The sequence below is a fragment of the Hordeum vulgare genome, chromosome 7H (assembly GCF_904849725.1).
Source record: "Hordeum vulgare subsp. vulgare chromosome 7H, MorexV3_pseudomolecules_assembly, whole genome shotgun sequence".
Taxonomy (NCBI): Eukaryota; Viridiplantae; Streptophyta; class Magnoliopsida; order Poales; family Poaceae; genus Hordeum; species Hordeum vulgare.
In genome coordinates, this window is record NC_058524.1 from 34464629 (window position 1) to 34483370 (window position 18742).

The 18742-nt window shown below is 48.6% G+C and overlaps 1 protein-coding gene across 1 annotated transcript in view; it reads left to right on the forward strand.

The window, feature by feature from the left end:
• Positions 1 to 2807: 2807 nt before the first annotated feature.
• Positions 2808 to 18742, forward strand: part of LOC123408153 (leucine-rich repeat extensin-like protein 5) — a 28538-nt gene continuing 12603 nt past the window's right edge. Inside the window, exons 1-3 of the mRNA XM_045101332.1 lie at positions 2808 to 2820; positions 2914 to 3363; positions 3512 to 3582. Of these exons, the coding sequence (XP_044957267.1) occupies positions 2808 to 2820; positions 2914 to 3363; positions 3512 to 3582 (534 nt within the window). The remainder of the gene's footprint in view (positions 2821 to 2913; positions 3364 to 3511; positions 3583 to 18742) is intronic.

Consider the following 18742-nt stretch of genomic DNA (forward strand, 5'->3'; position numbering starts at 1 on the left):
TGTAGTACTTTTTAATTTCAGGGTCAACTAGCTCAAAAAAAATAAGTAAATGCACGAAGAATACCAAATGAAGTCAGAAATTGTTGAAATTTTGTGGTGTGCCTTTGAATGGTGCATTTTGAACACACAAAAAGTATGGAGTTCAAATAAGTTCAAAAAATGAAATACCTTTGTAAGAGATGAGTTCTCGTTCGAAACCCTCATACTTCGAGAGAGATTGTCCGTTTTGTACACGAAGTGCATTCAGTTTTTGTCGTAGCCCTCTCACCTTTTTAACACATGCTATGTGGGTGAAATGATGATAGCATGCCAACTTTCAACATTTTCAGAGTTCATTTGTAGTGCTTTTCAATTTCAGGGTCAACTAGCTCAGAAATAAATAAATAAGTAAATGCACGAAGAATACCAAATGAACTCAGAAATTGTTGAAATTTTGTGATGTGTGCTTTTGAATGGTGCATTTTGAACACACAAAATGTATGGAGTTCAAATAAGTTCAAAAAAATGAAATCCCTTTGTAAGAGATGAGTTCTCGTTCGAAACGCTTATACTTCGAGAGAGATTGTCCGTTTTGTACACGAAGTGCATCCAGTTTTTGTCGTAGCCCTCTCAAGTTTTTAACACATGCTATGTGGGTGAAATGATGGTAGCATGTCAACTTTCAACATTTTCAGAGTTCATTTGTAGTGCTTTTCAATTTCAGGGTCAACTAGCTCAAAAAAAATAAGTAAATGCACGAAGAATACCAAATGAAGTCAGAAATTGTTGAAATTTTGTGATGTGACTTTGAATGGTGCATTTTGAACACACAAAAAGTATGGAGTTCAAATAAGTTCAAAAATATGAAATCCCTTTGTAAGAGATGAGTTCTCGTTCGAAACCCTCATACTTCGAGAGAAATTCACTACATGAATCACCTTGTTTGCCGTCTGCCATCACAGACGGCAAAGACAATATCCCGGATAGCAAAGACAACACCACAGATGGCAAAGATTGTCACGGCCGGCAAAATTTCTGCGTTAGCCTACGACGGCATAGGACCTTCTTTGCCGTCTGCCCGCGCAAGGCGGACGGCAAAGCTCTTTGCCATCAGTTTTCCTCGGGAGCTGTCGGCAAAGCTTTTGAGACGGCAGCAGACACGCGTTGCCTCCGTTAGGGGTTAACGGAGCCTTTGTCGTCTGCCTCCCCGTCCATCTTTGCCGTCCGCCTCCCCGTCCATCTTTGTCGTCTGCCTTCTCCTCCCCTCCCCTCCCCTCCATCTTTGTCGTCTGCCTCCACGTCCATCTTTGCCGTCTGCCGGGTCCTCCCCTCCCCCCTCTCTCCACTCTTTGTCGTCTGCCTCCTTCTCCCCCTTCCTCTGTTCCCTCTTCTTTGCCGTCTGCCCCCTGAAGGCTGACGACAAAGACACTATATGGCCAGCTGCTACTGCCCAGGTTGCACAGCTGGGCGCCACGTGGCACCTTTGTCGTCGGTCAGCTGACGGCAAAGGCCTTTGCCGTCAGCTGACAGACGGCAAAGAGCCTATATTGTCACATTTTTGTTTATTTTTTCTATTTCACAACACATATACATATAATTCATAGCACATATGTGATAAATAGGTCACAACACATATATGATATACATATAAAGCTCATCAATGCCATTTGTTCATCAACGTACATCCCATATATCAAAAGAACCAACACATACAAAGTTTCATCCATATATACATACATATAGTTGCACATATATTGTTCATCCATATATACATATACATACACTACAAGAAAACAGACTTTAAGTAACACAATTATGTAACCGATTGAAAAATGTGTTACTAGTGAAATTGTTGTAACACATCATTTTGTGTCCAACGACAGGCAGTAACACAGACTATATAAGACCTCAAAATGTGTTACATAAATATTACAACTGTAACATATAAATATGTGTTGGTCGAATGTGTTACATAGATTTTGATATGGTAACATATAAATATGTGTTACTCAAATGTGTTACGTGTTAGTACCACATAAGCATGGTTGATACATATTGTTACATGTTCTATTATTTATAGGGGGACTAGAAAAACCTAAAATCAACTGCATACATAGATCACAAATACTTTTGACATATAGGGCGCATATGTCAATATGATTTTTTATAAATATGTTATTATCTTGGTAAATAGTGTTCGCATTCTTTGGTAATATGGTATGAAAAAACAATATAGTTTGGTTGGTAAATACCAAACTATTTTTGGTATGGTTGGAGTGTATTGACCATATTTTTATGTGAATTTTAGGATGACTCGATGACCATAAATGTGAAATGCATACTTTGAAATGATCATATGAAATTTAGTATTTGATGTCAATACTCACAAAGGAGTGGAAGACAAACAACACACGAGAGCTTAAATTTGGGCATCATTTTAAGAACCGGACCGAAGGTTTCACTGGAAAAAGAAGGAACCAAGGCCTCGTCCGGGTTTTTAAGGTGTGTCTACTACAGGAATAAGATATTTTGCCTACAAAAAAATTATTTGCCGTCAGCTAATCGTCGAGTCACACGACAAAGGTTATTTTGCCGTCATTGACCTGACGACAAAGAATAACTGACGGTGAAGAGATATTTTGCCGTCTGTAAGAAATTCTAATGACGGCAAAAATATTTTTCGGTTTGTAGAAAAAATTTGATGACGGCAAAGGCATATTTTTCGCCTGTAAAAAACTCATGACGGCAAAAAACAATGCTGACTGTAAAACAATCTGCAGACGGCAAAAAAAAACACATCACGCGAATCAATCCCACGAATCGATGACATGGCGAGATCTGGTCCATAGATCACACACAGCCCTAATCCCCAACCCGGCGTTTCTTTGCCGTCTTTGTTTTGTCGTACTGACGGCAAACTAATGTGAAATTAAGAAAATATCCCCCGCAGTCCCGCACCCGGCTTCGCATCCCCAGTTCCCCTCCTCTTGCTCCTGCAAAGAAATAGCCGCCCCTTCTTCTCATCTCCCCCTCAGTCCGGCGAGCTCCCCGGCCCTTCCGACAAAACCCCCGGCGACCGCGGCCCAACCCACCCCCGTGCTGCTTCCGCGCCGGCACGCACGCCGCCCGCTCGCCCCGCGCACTCCACCCTACGCTCCGGCCCCGCCCGACCGCTCTTCGCCGCACCTGCTGTAGCCGCCGGCGCGACCGGCCACCACTGGTCGTGGCTGCGCTGCAAAGAAGCTAGGGTTTCCGCCGCGCCGTCGCCTCCGTCGGACTCCGCCTCCCCGTCGCGGACATCTCGGGCGAAATGGCTGGAGGGTTGGCCCTCTCCCCTTCGTTATCGACCAGATCCGTCAAGCACGTCTCCTGGCGCACGGGAAGGTGCGCACCCGAGCTATGTGGAACAACATGTTCTTCACCTTCACCTCTCTAGTTGCCCGATCCCATGCAGCAGCTTCCCTGTTGGAATCAGCAGATGCAAACATGTAAACATCTGGCGAATAATGTATGGATACATGGAAACATGCAACTTCCCAGGATGGATTCAGCGTGAGGATGGATCCTGCGTCAGGATGGATTCGAGATCGGATCCAAGGTCAGGTTTGGCATTTTATATCAACTGAATGAAAACACAAAAAGCACCTGTCATTTTTTATAGGCAATGGAATATGTTTTTGCAGGAAATACAATGTGTTCTTTTCCACGCAATGCTATGTGTTTTTTAGCCATGATCCCTTACTGCCAGTGGGAGTTAGTAATCTCTCTAGTATTTTTGGTGCGAGTTCAAGTTTGTATTCTTTTCTGCAAACCCCTGCTGTTGTTGTTAGGGCTGTTAAGTTTCATTTAAGTTCAGTCAAAAGATTGATTTATCGTCTCTACTGTTGAAAATTTATCTGAATAATTATTAGGCAACATAGTAAGGTCTAGGCAATAGAATATGTATTTTGCAGGCGAATACAATGTGTTTTTGCAGTTAATAAAATATGTTTTTTGCCGAAAACATAGTGGGGGTATGCAACATTTCTGTTAAGTTCAGGCAATAGAATATGTTTTTTTTCAGGCAATACAAACAAGATATATGACACACCATCAGGGAGAGTTTTTGTGTGTTTTAGTTTGCATAACCAGCATGAAACAAATGTAGTTCCGTTAATAGTTAATACTGTGAGCAACTTCTCTTTTTAATTTCAGCAGCGTTGTGACGCCCTCAGCTTAATCGTACGCTAATCATACACGCAAATGCATACGATCAAACCCAAGGACTCACGGGGAGATATCACAACACAACTCTAGACACAAATAAAATAACATCAGCTTCATATTACAAGCCAGGATCCTCGAGGGCTAGAATACGAAAGCTCGATAAACACACGAGTCAGCGGAAGCAACAAATATCTGAGTACAGACATAAACCATGGGGTGCCTTAGAGAAGGCTAGCACAAAAGATACAACGATCGAACGAGGCGAGGCCTCCTGCCTGGGAACCTCCTAACTACTCCTGATCATCAGCGGCCTCCACGTAGTAGTAGGCACCGTCGGGGTAGCAGTCGTCGGCGACGGGGACCTCCATCTCCTGGGCTTCATCATCTGGTCGCAGCAAACGGATCAAGGGAACAAGGGGGGAGCAAAGCAGCGGTGAGTACTCATCCAAAGTACTCGCAAGTCTTACATCAGAACTATTCTAATTATGCATCAGTATCAAAGAAGGGGGTTATATGTGGACTGACTGCAGCAAAGCGAGAATAGAGGGAGAAGGCCTAGTCCTATCGAAGACTAGCATCTTCAGGGTCTTGCAGCAATAGACGAGAGTAGAACAGGGGTAACACATTAATAGTCATAATGTTGCAGCAATATTAAAGTGAGGTCACGCCTAAAGATCCTCCCTCGACTCCCTGCGAGGAAGCAATCCCGAGGCAAACTAATTCCAGTTAAGTAACAATTGTAGTTGTATAAGATCGGGGCACAACTCCAAGTCGTCCTGTAACCGTGGACACGGCTATCCGAATAGTTAATTTTCATCCCTGCAGGGGTGCACCACATGTCCCGTCACGCTCGATAACACTCTGGCCGGACATACTTTTCTGGGTCCTGCCCGGCCTCGGAATATCGACACGTCGCAGCCCCACCTAAGACTAATCAGAGAGGCCAGCCCGCCGGTCTAAATCCTAAGCACAAAGGGTTCATGGGCCCAGTTCCCCTTCACGCTCCTGCACGTGACGTGGGCGGCCGACGTCAGTCCTAGCATCCCTTAATCACAAGCGCGATGCATCTCGGGACCACTCGGGCGCGCGCCGCTACACTGCTGGCATCTGAAAAGCTTCGGCTGATACCGCGACGCCGAGTACCCATAATTCTTCCCGCGTAGCCGGTTAGTGCGAAAAGGTCTCCGACCAACCCAGATCAAATACCCAAATCCATTAGCATTTTAATTAGGCCAACAACACAGTCTCGCGGGAATCCACCCGTCTTACAACTAATCACCGAAGATCCCAGTAACATGGTCGAGTAACTGTGTGGTTGTATCATCGGGGGGAATCCGAGGTATCACCCTCGTTGGATTCCGAACGATGTACCCGTCAAGGTGGGCTTAGAGGAATCACCCTCGGAGGTCCCACACTCGCGGGGTGGCACGACAGAGACGTCATCGGGAATGGTGAAAGAGGAATCACCCTCGATAACCACGACCGACTAGCTATACTACAGAGATCTCATCAGGAGTACTTAGCGAGGTGTCACCCTCGGTACCCGATAGTACCTCTGTAGCGTCGTACAACGAAGGGGGGTGAACGTGCTGTGTCGGGTCTGGCTCGTCGATCAGAGATCGAGATTTGAAAACAAGCGGGGCAACTGATCTACAGGGTCAGAGGGGATGACTGCTCCACCTATACTAAGCATATTAAAGGTACAGGACTGAAAGTAGCAGTTCATCAAAAACAGGCTATGCATCAGATATAGGAGCTAACTACAACAGTAGCAAAATACTAATGCAAGCAGTAGGAAGAAAGACATAGGCGATATAGGAATGATCAAGAGGGGGTTTGCTTGCCTTGCTGCTCTGCGGCAAAGGACTGATCGGCAGGGTCGTAGATGTACCCGGCAGCAGCGTCAGTCTCGGGGTCTACCGGTAAGAAGAGGGGGAAGAAACAATAAATAATAGCACCGATGCAACACAAAACATGACATGGAAATATGCAGGCTAGACATGAGCTAACGCAGCAACATCCGTCATAGACGGGTCGGAAGAATATCTGACGATATTTTCCGAGTCTCGGGCTACTACCGGTTATACTGGAAACGATGGAAAAGTTCCATGTTTGCTATGCTAGGGACGCGTGACAGACGAATGGACCGTGCATCCGGGTTCGTCTCGCTTTGCTGATCAACTTTCATGTTGAAATTATTTCGATCTGACTTACGGATTATTTAATATTAATTTTTAAAGTTTTATTAATTATTTAAGAATTAAAAACAGATTTAAAAGATTTAGTAAAATCCTATTATGACATCATCGCGATGTCAGGCTGACATCACATTTGACCGGTCAACTGACCAGCGGGTCCCGAACGTCATAGGCACAAGTTTTTATTAAAATTAATTATTTATTAATCAGATTAATTCAACGAGGGACCCACGTGTCATACTCTAATTATGTTAATTAATTATTTTAACTAATATATCTATTTATTTATTTATTTAAGAAAAACATTATTTTTAATCATCGCGTGGGGCCTCCCTGTCATTGACAGCGGTGCATTGGCCCCACCGGTAAGTGGCCTAAGGTTATTTCCTCATTTATTTTTATTAGATACCTATCCGTGCGAATACCGTATTCCTCTAAATACCCAAATACACAAATACATACATCACATCTCATACATACATACATACATACGCATCTAATACACCATTTATTCTTTTTCATTTTTCTTTTCTCTCAACACTCATCTCTCATCTCTCTGTTAACAGAGACAGAGAAGTTCTTTTGCAACTCCACCTAGAAGAACACAAACTTCGAATCCTTCTACCGGAGTCCACCGTCGACGGATCGAGGCCCCGTTTGCCGGAACGGAACCGGGACGTCGAGGAGAACGACACGGTGGGAGGAGCCCGAGGAGGGGCTCACCGACGGTGACGTGACGGCCCGGTGAAGCCGGAGTTCGCACGTAGAAGACGGTGGAGACGGGTGTGCCGGCGAGGAGGAGCCGGTGAGGAGGGCCCCCCGGAGATGGAGCCGCCGGCGGTGAGGGGCGGCCACCGTAGAGAGGGCCGCCGGAGAGGGACCTCCCGGAAGGGGCCGGCCGCCGAGATGGGGGGCCGAGGCAACCGGGGCCCCCTGCCGGCGGGGTGGGTGGCTCGCCGGCGAGGAGGGAGGGGCTCGGCCGGCGGGGAGGAGGGGCTCGGCCGGCGGGGCGAGGGGAGGGGCCACCGGGGGAGGAAGGGGGGCCGTGGGGTGGGGAGGAGGCCGTGGGGGAGGAGGAGGCGGTGGAGGGAGGAGGCCGGCGGGGTAGAGGGCTGCCGGCGGGGAGGGGTGGCCGTCGGGGGGCTGCCGGCGGGAGGGCCGACGGGAGGTAGGAGGAGGAGGCGACGTGGGAGTTGGGAGAGGAGGGGGGCTCGGCAGGGGAGAGATCTGGGGGAGGAGGCCACGGGAGGAGAGGAGGGAGAGGTGGCGCGTGGGGGTGGGGCCCCCCCACGAGGGGGGGGGCTGGCGGCGGCGCCCAGGGGGGGGGGGTGGGAGTTGGCGTGGGGGGGCGGCTTGACCGCCAGGGGGGCTAGGGTTTGGCCGGTTGGGCCCTTTTCGGCCCAGCTGGGCCGGCTGGGGGGGGGGCTTTCTCTTTTTTTTTTTGATTTGTTTTATCTTGTTTTCTCTTTTCCCTTTTCTTTTTATTTATTTCTTTCTTTCAGTTTTCTTTCTTTCTTTTATCATTATTGTTTCTTTAATACTTTCCTCGTTTTTACATATATATTCTTGTAATATTTGCAATGAACTCATAACGTACTCTACTTTTGTTTTCAAATCTGAAATCCGGACAAACTCGAATCAACGCGGGTCTGAGGTGGAAATCCGATGACGAGGCATCATTAACGGTTGATCACTGTAGCTTAATTACGATTACTACTGTAGCAAAAGTCGAGGATGTCACAATTCTCCCCTACTAACAAGAATTCTCGTCCCGAGAATTAAGAGGTAGATGGAAAGAGCCCGGGGTATTCATCACGAAGATGATCCTCGCGTTCCCAAGTGGCTTCATCTTCAGTGTGATTTGACCACTGCACCTTAAGGAACTTGGTGACCTTGCGACGAGTCTTACGTTCAGCTTGGTCGAGAATGCGGACCGGATGCTCTTTATAAGAGAGGTCTTGTTGTAGCTCTAGCATATCGTGATCCACTGCTCGAATAGGATCCTTGAAGCAGCGACGGAGTTGAGAAACATGGAAGACATCGTGAACCTGAGAAAGGTTCGCCGGTAGTTCCAATTGATAAGCCACTCTTCCACGCCTTTCGAGAACAGTGAAAGGACCAATATAACGAGGAGCTAACTTGCCCTTGATTCCGAAACGGTGTGCACCTCTCATTGGTGTGCCACGAAGATAAGCCTTTTCGCCAGGTTGATAGACCATATCTTGATGATGACGGTCATACTGACTCTTCTGACGAGACTGAGCAGCCTTCAGATTCTCATGAACAATGCGGACTTGATCTTCGGCATGTTGAATAATATCCGGACCGAAGAGTGATCGTTCCCCAGTTTCTGACCAATTCAGAGGAGTTCGACACCTTCGCCCATACAATACTTCGAAAGGGGCCATCTTCAGACTAGCTTGATAGCTATTGTTGTACGAGAACTCGGCATACGGGAGAGATTCCTCCCATTTCTTACCGAAAGAAATGACACAAGCTCGAAGCATGTCCTCGAGAATTTGGTTGACTCGTTCAACTTGTCCCTGGGATTGAGGATGAAATGCAGTGCTGAAGGACAGATGAGTCCCCATAGCCTTCTGAAAACTTTCCCAGAATTTTGAAGTAAACAAGCTGCCACGGTCCGAACTGATTACCAACGGAATACCGTGAAGTGAAACAACTCTTGACATATAAAGATCTGCCAGCTGACTAGCATTAATCGTTTCTTTGACGGCCAGGAAATGTGCAACTTTGGACAGTCGATCAATGACGACAAGAATAGCATCATTACCTTTCTGAGACCTGGGAAAACCAGTGACGAAGTCCATTTCAACGTGATCCCATTTCCACTCGGGAATAGAGATAGGTTGCAGAGTCCCAGCAGGCTTTTGGTGTTCTGCTTTGATACGCCGGCATATATCACATTCTGCCACATAGCGTGCAATGTCTTGTTTCATATTGGGCCACCAGAATCTTTGCCGGATGTCTTGGTACATCTTGGTACTACCCGGGTGAATAGACAATGGTGTGTCATGAGCTTCTTCCATCACCTTCCCAGTCATCCTGAGATTTTCCTTCTTATTTGGGACGAATAGGCGACCCTTGAAATACAAGGCGCCACCTTCATCAACAGTGAAAAAGGAGGGTTTACCCTTAGCAATATAGCTCTTAATCCTGTCGACATCATCGTCAAAGTTTTGTATATTCTTTATGGAGCTCACAAGATCTGGTTCAACCACTAGGTTACTGAGGGAACCCTGATTAACAACACGAAGGTTCATCTTTTGATACTCTTCAGGAGGGGGAACAAGGTAACCCTGAGGAACAATGTGGAGGTTCAGCTTACGGAATTCCTCTTGCAGACGATCGTGAACCTGATGAACCTGGAGGTGGTTGCAGTATGACTTGCGACTTAAGGCATCAGCCATTACATTAGCCTTGCCAGGGGTATATGATATACTACAGTCAAAATCTGCTATACGCTCCATCCATCTTTGTTGACGCAGGTTCAGCTCCGGTTGAGTGAACAAGTACTTCAAACTTTGATGGTCGGTGTAGATTTCACAGCGATTACCGACAAGGTATTGTCGCCATTCCTTCAATGCATGAATGACTGCGGCAAGCTCGAGATCATGAACTGGGTAGTTCTCTTCATGAGCACGCAGTTGACGTGAAGCATAAGCGATCACCTTGCGATCCTGCATTAGGACACAACCTATTCCTTGACGAGAAGCATCACAGTATATGACGAAATCCCTTTTCGTATCTGGAGGAGCAAGTACTGGAGCGGACGTTAGTTTGTCCTTGAGTGCCTGAAAACTTTCCTGACATTTCTCAGTCCATTCATACTTAACACCTTTGTGAAGCAGGTTGGTTAAGGGCTTCGCAATCTTGGAGAAGTTCTCGACGAATCGACGGCAATAGCTGGCGAGTCCGAGAAAACTTCTGACTTGCTTGACATTCTTCGGGGGAGTCCAATCAAGAATAGCTTGAATTCGTTCGGGGTTGACCGCAATACCATCCTTGGAAATCACATGACCAAGGTAAGTCACTTCGTCTAGCCAGAACTCACATTTGGAATACTTCGCATAGAGTTTATGCTCCCGAAGCTTATCCAGTACAAGACGAAGATGTTCAGCATGCTCTTCTTTGTTCTTTGAAAACACCAGAATATCATCCAGATATACCACGACAAATTTGTCGAGGTAGTCCATGAATATATAATTCATCAATCTAGAGAAAGTTGCCGGTGCATTGGTTAAGCCGAAGGACATGACGGTGTACTCGTATGACCCATATCGAGTAACAAAGGCGGTCTTTGGAATATCCTCCTTGCGAACACGGATCTGGTGGTATCCCAATCTCAAGTCGAGCTTAGAGAAAACGGTGGAACCAGCAAGTTGATCATACAAATCATTTATCCGAGGGAGAGGATATTTGTTTTGAATAGTGGCCTGGTTGATAGGACGATAGTCTTGAACCAATCGATTTGTCCCATCCTTCTTCTTAACAAAGAGAGAAGGTGCTCCCCAAGCAGAGGAACTCGGACGGATGAAACCCAGACGGAGCGAGTTGTCAATTTCTTGCTTAAGTTCAAGGAGTTCATGTGGTGGCATTTTATAAGGACGCTTGGCAATAGGAGTGGTACCGGGTACCAAGTCAATGACAAACTCGACAGCTCGAGCAGGGGGAATCCCCGGAAGTTCTTCTGGAAAGACATCTTGGAACTCTCGGACCACTGGTATGTTTTCAATCCCTTCAAGAGGCGACGCATTTAATGCATTCAAGGCATACAGCCGTGCCTCAGCATTACGGACGAGATGAGCATGGTAGCTTACTAGTTCATCTGAAGGGTGTAGGAGGTGGACGGTTTTGGTGGCACAAACGATCGATGCCGTATGAGCTTTCAACCAGTCCATCCCCAATATGAGATCAATGTTGGATGACTTTAGTAGGATGGGGTTGGCAAGGAATTCTAATCCTTCAATTTCAACTGGAACATGGGGGCAAACCACAGAGGTTCGGCATTCGCCCCCAGGGGTGTTTACCACTATCGGGAGGTTCATCTCTTCGCTCCTAATGTCATGCATGTATGCAAAATTTTCCGACATAAAGGAATGCGATGCTCCTGTATCAAACAATACAGAAGCAGGTACTGAGTTAACGAGAAGTGTACCCATCACGGTAGCAGGCTGGTCTTGAGCTTGACCCATATCAATGTTGTTGGCCTGACCACGAACATAAGCAGGCTTAGCGTTGAAGTTGCGGTTCTGGTTGTTGCCACGGCCAGTTGCGGGAAGTGCCAGCTGATTCTGATTCTGCCTGCAGTCTCTAGCACGGTGACCTGGACGGCCACACTTGAAGCACAGCCCGTCCTCGGGACGGGAAGGAGGAGCTCGAGGCGGTGGAGCTGGAAGCCTCGGCTGCCTAGGTGGTGGAGGAGGCAGGCGAGGTGCAGCATAGGACGGCCTCGGAGTAGGAGCAGGTGCATGGTACATGTTGTTGGGAATCCAGATCTTCCGCTTCTGTGCAGATGAGCCCGAAGATGAGCCCATGTCACGGTTGCGCTTGCTGCTATCTTTGTATTCCTGCAGACCAGTCTCAACCTGAATAGCCTTGTTCACGAGGGTGGCGAAATCAGCATAGTCCTGAACGAGGAGTGTCAGCTTGATATCAGGGTGGAGGCCTTCACGGAACTTCTCCTGCCTGCGTGCATCAGTCGCAATGTCTTCTTCAGCATAGCGAGATAATTCCAGAAATTCCCGCTGATAAGCATCCACAGTCTTGTTGCCCTGGACCAAGTTGCGGAACTCACGCTTCTTCCGGTCCATGATTCCCTGGGGAATGTATCGAGCACGGAAAGCAGCCTTGAACTCTGCCCAAGTGATGATAGTTCCATCGGGCTGAGAGCGCCTATGGCTGTCCCACCATTGAGCAGCGGGACCCTTCAGAAAGTATGCGGCAAAGTTGACATAGCTCGCCAGGGGCACATTGGCAGACTCTAGCTCATAAGAAATGTCACGGAGCCAGTCATCAGCATCTAGAGGCTGAGTTGAGCTGCGGTAGATCGCAGGGTTGAGACGGCAGAAGTCTTGCAGTGTCACGCCTTGTGGTTGGTTCATGTTCGGCCTTTGGAACTGATCCATGAGCCCTTGCATAAACTGGCGGTTCAGCTCAAACTGTTGGATCATCCCCACCATATACTCAGGAGGCGGGGGTGGTGCATCGTTGGCACGGCCACGCGGGCGGCCAGCTGGTCTAACCATCCTGTTAAATATTTAGCAGGGGTAGTTTAGCTTAAAGTAATCGAAAGGCATCGCACGCATTCATGAAGTAATCAAGCATAATGAAAGGGAAATGCGATAGATACTCCATAGTAGTTGAGTTCGACATACAGACCCATACATAAGTTCGATTACAGACTAACGATTAAAAACTCGAAATTTGGCGATAACCCGGACGCATTTGACGATACCCTGGACTCACTAGGCGGCGCGCAGGCACGCGGTGGAAGAGTACCACGACGAGATGTAGCGATAAGGCTACATCAACGTCGGAGAGGACGAACGAATCCTGGTAGCTGGCGGTGATAGAAGGTAGGGACAGGACCCTGTGTCCCGTTGTGACTCTGGTGACGGTACCGCATCCAGTCGAGGAGCTGAGGTCCAAGTGCAGGGGTTCTACCCCCAACATCTGTCCACTCGAGAGCTGATGGTAGCTCTGTCCTGCTCGGCTCGCGGATGCGCAAAGGGGGAACCCTCGGACAGTGTGATGGCTGCAGCTCTGTCAATGCGTCGTAAAGACGAGCGCGCGTAGCATACAACTCCACAGTCAGAGCTCGGAAAGCACGATCCATTGCCTCAGTGTACTGCACCAGAATCCGCGCGTCGTAGCGACGCGTCACGTAGGGGGCGCAGACAGCGACGTAGGAACGGTCGTTGCGCTCCCGAACGTCAGAAGCGTAGGCAGTGAGATCAAACCCAGTCTCATCCCCAGCAGGAGCATGCGGGATGTATCTGAAAGGGCTCTCCTCCAGGTGAGGGTACGCTCCACGGAGTCGGGTGATGGCGATGTAGGCCGCATCGTGGACGGCCATCTCGACCGACACTCCAATACCACAGAACACGTGGCGCTCGAGGGTCTCGCCGCCCCTCTGGTCGAAGATGCGAACCTCAGCCTGGTACTGGCACTGGTTGTACTCGCGGAAATCCTCGAACACGGTGTACTCGGGGTACCAGCGATATCCCAGCCTGGTCAGGAGGTCGACCAAAATGGCCGGGAACCCAGTCGTCTCGGTGGCCTGTGTCAGGCGCACGTGCTGTCTTGCGGGACGCATCTGAAAATAAGATTGACGAATGTCAATGACAGTGTGTGTAATACATATTCAGGAGAAAAAGAGTAGATAGTCCAGCGCTCCGGATTGATGTGATTCGAGAACCTAATGTTAGAGTTAGTAAAATCTTTGACCCGAAAGAGAAGAGAAAGTAGAGCCCAGAGTATAGGAAAGGAGTAAAAGATACTAATACCACCCAATTCAGATGTGGGCCCGTAAGCCACAACATCAGTGTTAGTAAAGTTTTCCAAACACTAGACTCAACTTCGGCCAAGGAGTTGGAAAGGGGGCTACCTACAGGCAGTTGGCTCTGATACCAACTTGTGACGCCCTCGGCTTAATCGTACGCTAATCATACACGCAAATGCATACGATCAAACCCAAGGACTCACGGGGAGATATCACAACACAACTCTAGACACAAATAAAATAACATCAGCTTCATATTACAAGCCAGGATCCTCGAGGGCTAGAATACGAAAGCTCGATAAACACACGAGTCAGCGGAAGCAACAAATATCTGAGTACAGACATAAAACATGGGGTGCCTTAGAGAAGGCTAGCACAAAAGATACAACGATCGAACGAGGCGAGGCCTCCTGCCTGGGAACCTCCTAACTACTCCTGATCATCAGCGGCCTCCACGTAGTAGTAGGCACCGTCGGGGTAGCAGTCGTCGGCGACGGGGACCTCCATCTCCTGGGCTTCATCATCTGGTCGCAGCAAACGGATCAAGGGAACAAGGGGGGAGCAAAGCAGCGGTGAGTACTCATCCAAAGTACTCGCAAGTCTTACATCAGAACTATTCTAATTATGCATCAGTATCAAAGAAGGGGGTTATATGTGGACTGACTGCAGCAAAGCGAGAATAGAGGGAGAAGGCCTAGTCCTATCGAAGACTAGCATCTTCAGGGTCTTGCAGCAATAGACGAGAGTAGAACAGGGGTAACACATTAATAGTCATAATGTTGCAGCAATATTAAAGTGAGGTCACGCCTAAAGATCCTCCCTCGACTCCCTGCGAGGAAGCAATCCCGAGGCAAACTAATTCCAGTTAAGTAACAATTGTAGTTGTATAAGATCGGGGCACAACTCCAAGTCGTCCTGTAACCGTGGACACGGCTATCCGAATAGTTAATTTTCATCCCTGCAGGGGTGCACCACATGTCCCGTCACGCTCGATAACACTCTGGCCGGACATACTTTTCTGGGTCCTGCCCGGCCTCGGAATATCGACACGTCGCAGCCCCACCTAAGACTAATCAGAGAGGCCAGCCCGCCGGTCTAAATCCTAAGCACAAAGGGTTCATGGGCCCAGTTCCCCTTCACGCTCCTGCACGTGACGTGGGCGGCCGACGTCAGTCCTAGCATCCCTTAATCACAAGCGCGATGCATCTCGGGACCACTCGGGCGCGCGCCGCTACACTGCTGGCATCTGAAAAGCTTCGGCTGATACCGCGACGCCGAGTACCCATAATTCTTCCCGCGTAGCCGGTTAGTGCGAAAAGGTCTCCGACCAACCCAGATCAAATACCCAAATCCATTAGCATTTTAATTAGGCCAACAACACAGTCTCGCGGGAATCCACCCGTCTTACAACTAATCACCGAAGATCCCAGTAACATGGTCGAGTAACTGTGTGGTTGTATCATCGGGGGGAATCCGAGGTATCACCCTCGTTGGATTCCGAACGATGTACCCGTCAAGGTGGGCTTAGAGGAATCACCCTCGGAGGTCCCACACTCGCGGGGTGGCACGACAGAGACGTCATCGGGAATGGTGAAAGAGGAATCACCCTCGATAACCACGACCGACTAGCTATACTACAGAGATCTCATCAGGAGTACTTAGCGAGGTGTCACCCTCGGTACCCGATAGTACCTCTGTAGCGTCGTACAACGAAGGGGGGTGAACGTGCTGTGTCGGGTCTGGCTCGTCGATCAGAGATCGAGATTTGAAAACAAGCGGGGCAACTGATCTACAGGGTCAGAGGGGATGACTGCTCCACCTATACTAAGCATATTAAAGGTACAGGACTGAAAGTAGCAGTTCATCAAAAACAGGCTATGCATCAGATATAGGAGCTAACTACAACAGTAGCAAAATACTAATGCAAGCAGTAGGAAGAAAGACATAGGCGATATAGGAATGATCAAGAGGGGGTTTGCTTGCCTTGCTGCTCTGCGGCAAAGGACTGATCGGCAGGGTCGTAGATGTACCCGGCAGCAGCGTCAGTCTCGGGGTCTACCGGTAAGAAGAGGGGGAAGAAACAATAAATAATAGCACCGATGCAACACAAAACATGACATGGAAATATGCAGGCTAGACATGAGCTAACGCAGCAACATCCGTCATAGACGGGTCGGAAGAATATCTGACGATATTTTCCGAGTCTCGGGCTACTACCGGTTATACTGGAAACGATGGAAAAGTTCCATGTTTGCTATGCTAGGGACGCGTGACAGACGAATGGACCGTGCATCCGGGTTCGTCTCGCTTTGCTGATCAACTTTCATGTTGAAATTATTTCGATCTGACTTACGGATTATTTAATATTAATTTTTAAAGTTTTATTAATTATTTAAGAATTAAAAACAGATTTAAAAGATTTAGTAAAATCCTATTATGACATCATCGCGATGTCAGGCTGACATCACATTTGACCGGTCAACTGACCAGCGGGTCCCGAACGTCATAGGCACAAGTTTTTATTAAAATTAATTATTTATTAATCAGATTAATTCAACGAGGGACCCACGTGTCATACTCTAATTATGTTAATTAATTATTTTAACTAATATATCTATTTATTTATTTATTTAAGAAAAACATTATTTTTAATCATCGCGTGGGGCCTCCCTGTCATTGACAGCGGTGCATTGGCCCCACCGGTAAGTGGCCTAAGGTTATTTCCTCATTTATTTTTATTAGATACCTATCCGTGCGAATACCGTATTCCTCTAAATACCCAAATACACAAATACATACATCACATCTCATACATACATACATACATACGCATCTAATACACCATTTATTCTTTTTCATTTTTCTTTTCTCTCAACACTCATCTCTCATCTCTCTGTTAACAGAGACAGAGAAGTTCTTTTGCAACTCCACCTAGAAGAACACAAACTTCAAATCCTTCTACCGGAGTCCACCGTCGACGGATCGAGGCCCCGTTTGCCGGAACGGAACCGGGACGTCGAGGAGAACGACACGGTGGGAGGAGCCCGAGGAGGGGCTCACCGACGGTGACGTGACGGCCCGGTGAAGCCGGAGTTCGCACGTAGAAGACGGTGGAGACGGGTGTGCCGGCGAGGAGGAGCCGGTGAGGAGGGCCCCCCGGAGATGGAGCCGCCGGCGGTGAGGGGCGGCCACCGTAGAGAGGGCCGCCGGAGAGGGACCTCCCGGAAGGGGCCGGCCGCCGAGATGGGGGGCCGAGGCAACCGGGGCCCCCTGCCGGCGGGGTGGGTGGCTCGCCGGCGAGGAGGGAGGGGCTCGGCCGGCGGGGAGGAGGGGCTCGGCCGGCGGGGCGAGGGGAGGGGCCACCGGGGGAGGAAGGGGGGCCGTGGGGTGGGGAGGAGGCCGTGGGGGAGGAGGAGGCGGTGGAGGGAGGAGGCCGGCGGGGTAGAGGGCTGCCGGCGGGGAGGGGTGGCCGTCGGGGGGCTGCCGGCGGGAGGGCCGACGGGAGGTAGGAGGAGGAGGCGACGTGGGAGTTGGGAGAGGAGGGGGGCTCGGCAGGGGAGAGATCTGGGGGAGGAGGCCACGGGAGGAGAGGAGGGAGAGGTGGCGCGTGGGGGTGGGCCCCCCCCACGAGGGGGGGGCTGGCGGCGGCGCCCAGGGGGGGGGGTGGGAGTTGGCGTGGGGGGGCGGCTTGACCGCCAGGGGGGCTAGGGTTTGGCCGGTTGGGCCCTTTTCGGCCCAGCTGGGCCGGCTGGGGGGGGGGGCTTTCTCTTTTTTTTTTTGATTTGTTTTATCTTGTTTTCTCTTTTCCCTTTTCTTTTTATTTATTTCTTTCTTTCAGTTTTCTTTCTTTCTTTTATCATTATTGTTTCTTTAATACTTTCCTCGTTTTTACATATATATTCTTGTAATATTTGCAATGAACTCATAACGTACTCTACTTTTGTTTTCAAATCTGAAATCCGGACAAACTCGAATCAACGCGGGTCTGAGGTGGAAATCCGATGACGAGGCATCATTAACGGTTGATCACTGTAGCTTAATTACGATTACTACTGTAGCAAAAGTCGAGGATGTCACAATTCTCCCCTACTAACAAGAATTCTCGTCCCGAGAATTAAGAGGTAGATGGAAAGAGCCCGGGGTATTCATCACGAAGATGATCCTCGCGTTCCCAAGTGGCTTCATCTTCAGTGTGATTTGACCACTGCACCTTAAGGAACTTGGTGACCTTGCGACGAGTCTTACGTTCAGCTTGGTCGAGAATGCGGACCGGATGCTCTTTATAAGAGAGGTCTTGTTGTAGCTCTAGCATATCGTGATCCACTGCTCGAATAGGATCCTTGAAGCAGCGACGGAGTTGAGAAACATGGAAGACATCGTGAACCTGAGAAAGGTTCGCCGGTAGTTCCAATTGATAAGCCACTCTTCCACGCCTTTCGAGAACAGTGAAAGGACCAATATAACGAGGAGCTAACTTGCCCTTGATTCCGAAACGGTGTGCACCTCTCATTGGTGTGACACGAAGATAAGCCTTTTCGCCAGGTTGATAGACCATATCTTGATGATGACGGTCATACTGACTCTTCTGACGAGACTGAGCAGCCTTCAGATTCTCATGAACAATGCGGACTTGATCTTCGGCATGTTGAATAATATCCGGACCGAAGAGTGATCGTTCCCCAGTTTCTGACCAATTCAGAGGAGTTCGACACCTTCGCCCATACAATACTTCGAAAGGGGCCATCTTCAGACTAGCTTGATAGCTATTGTTGTACGAGAACTCGGCATACGGGAGAGATTCCTCCCATTTCTTACCGAAAGAAATGACACAAGCTCG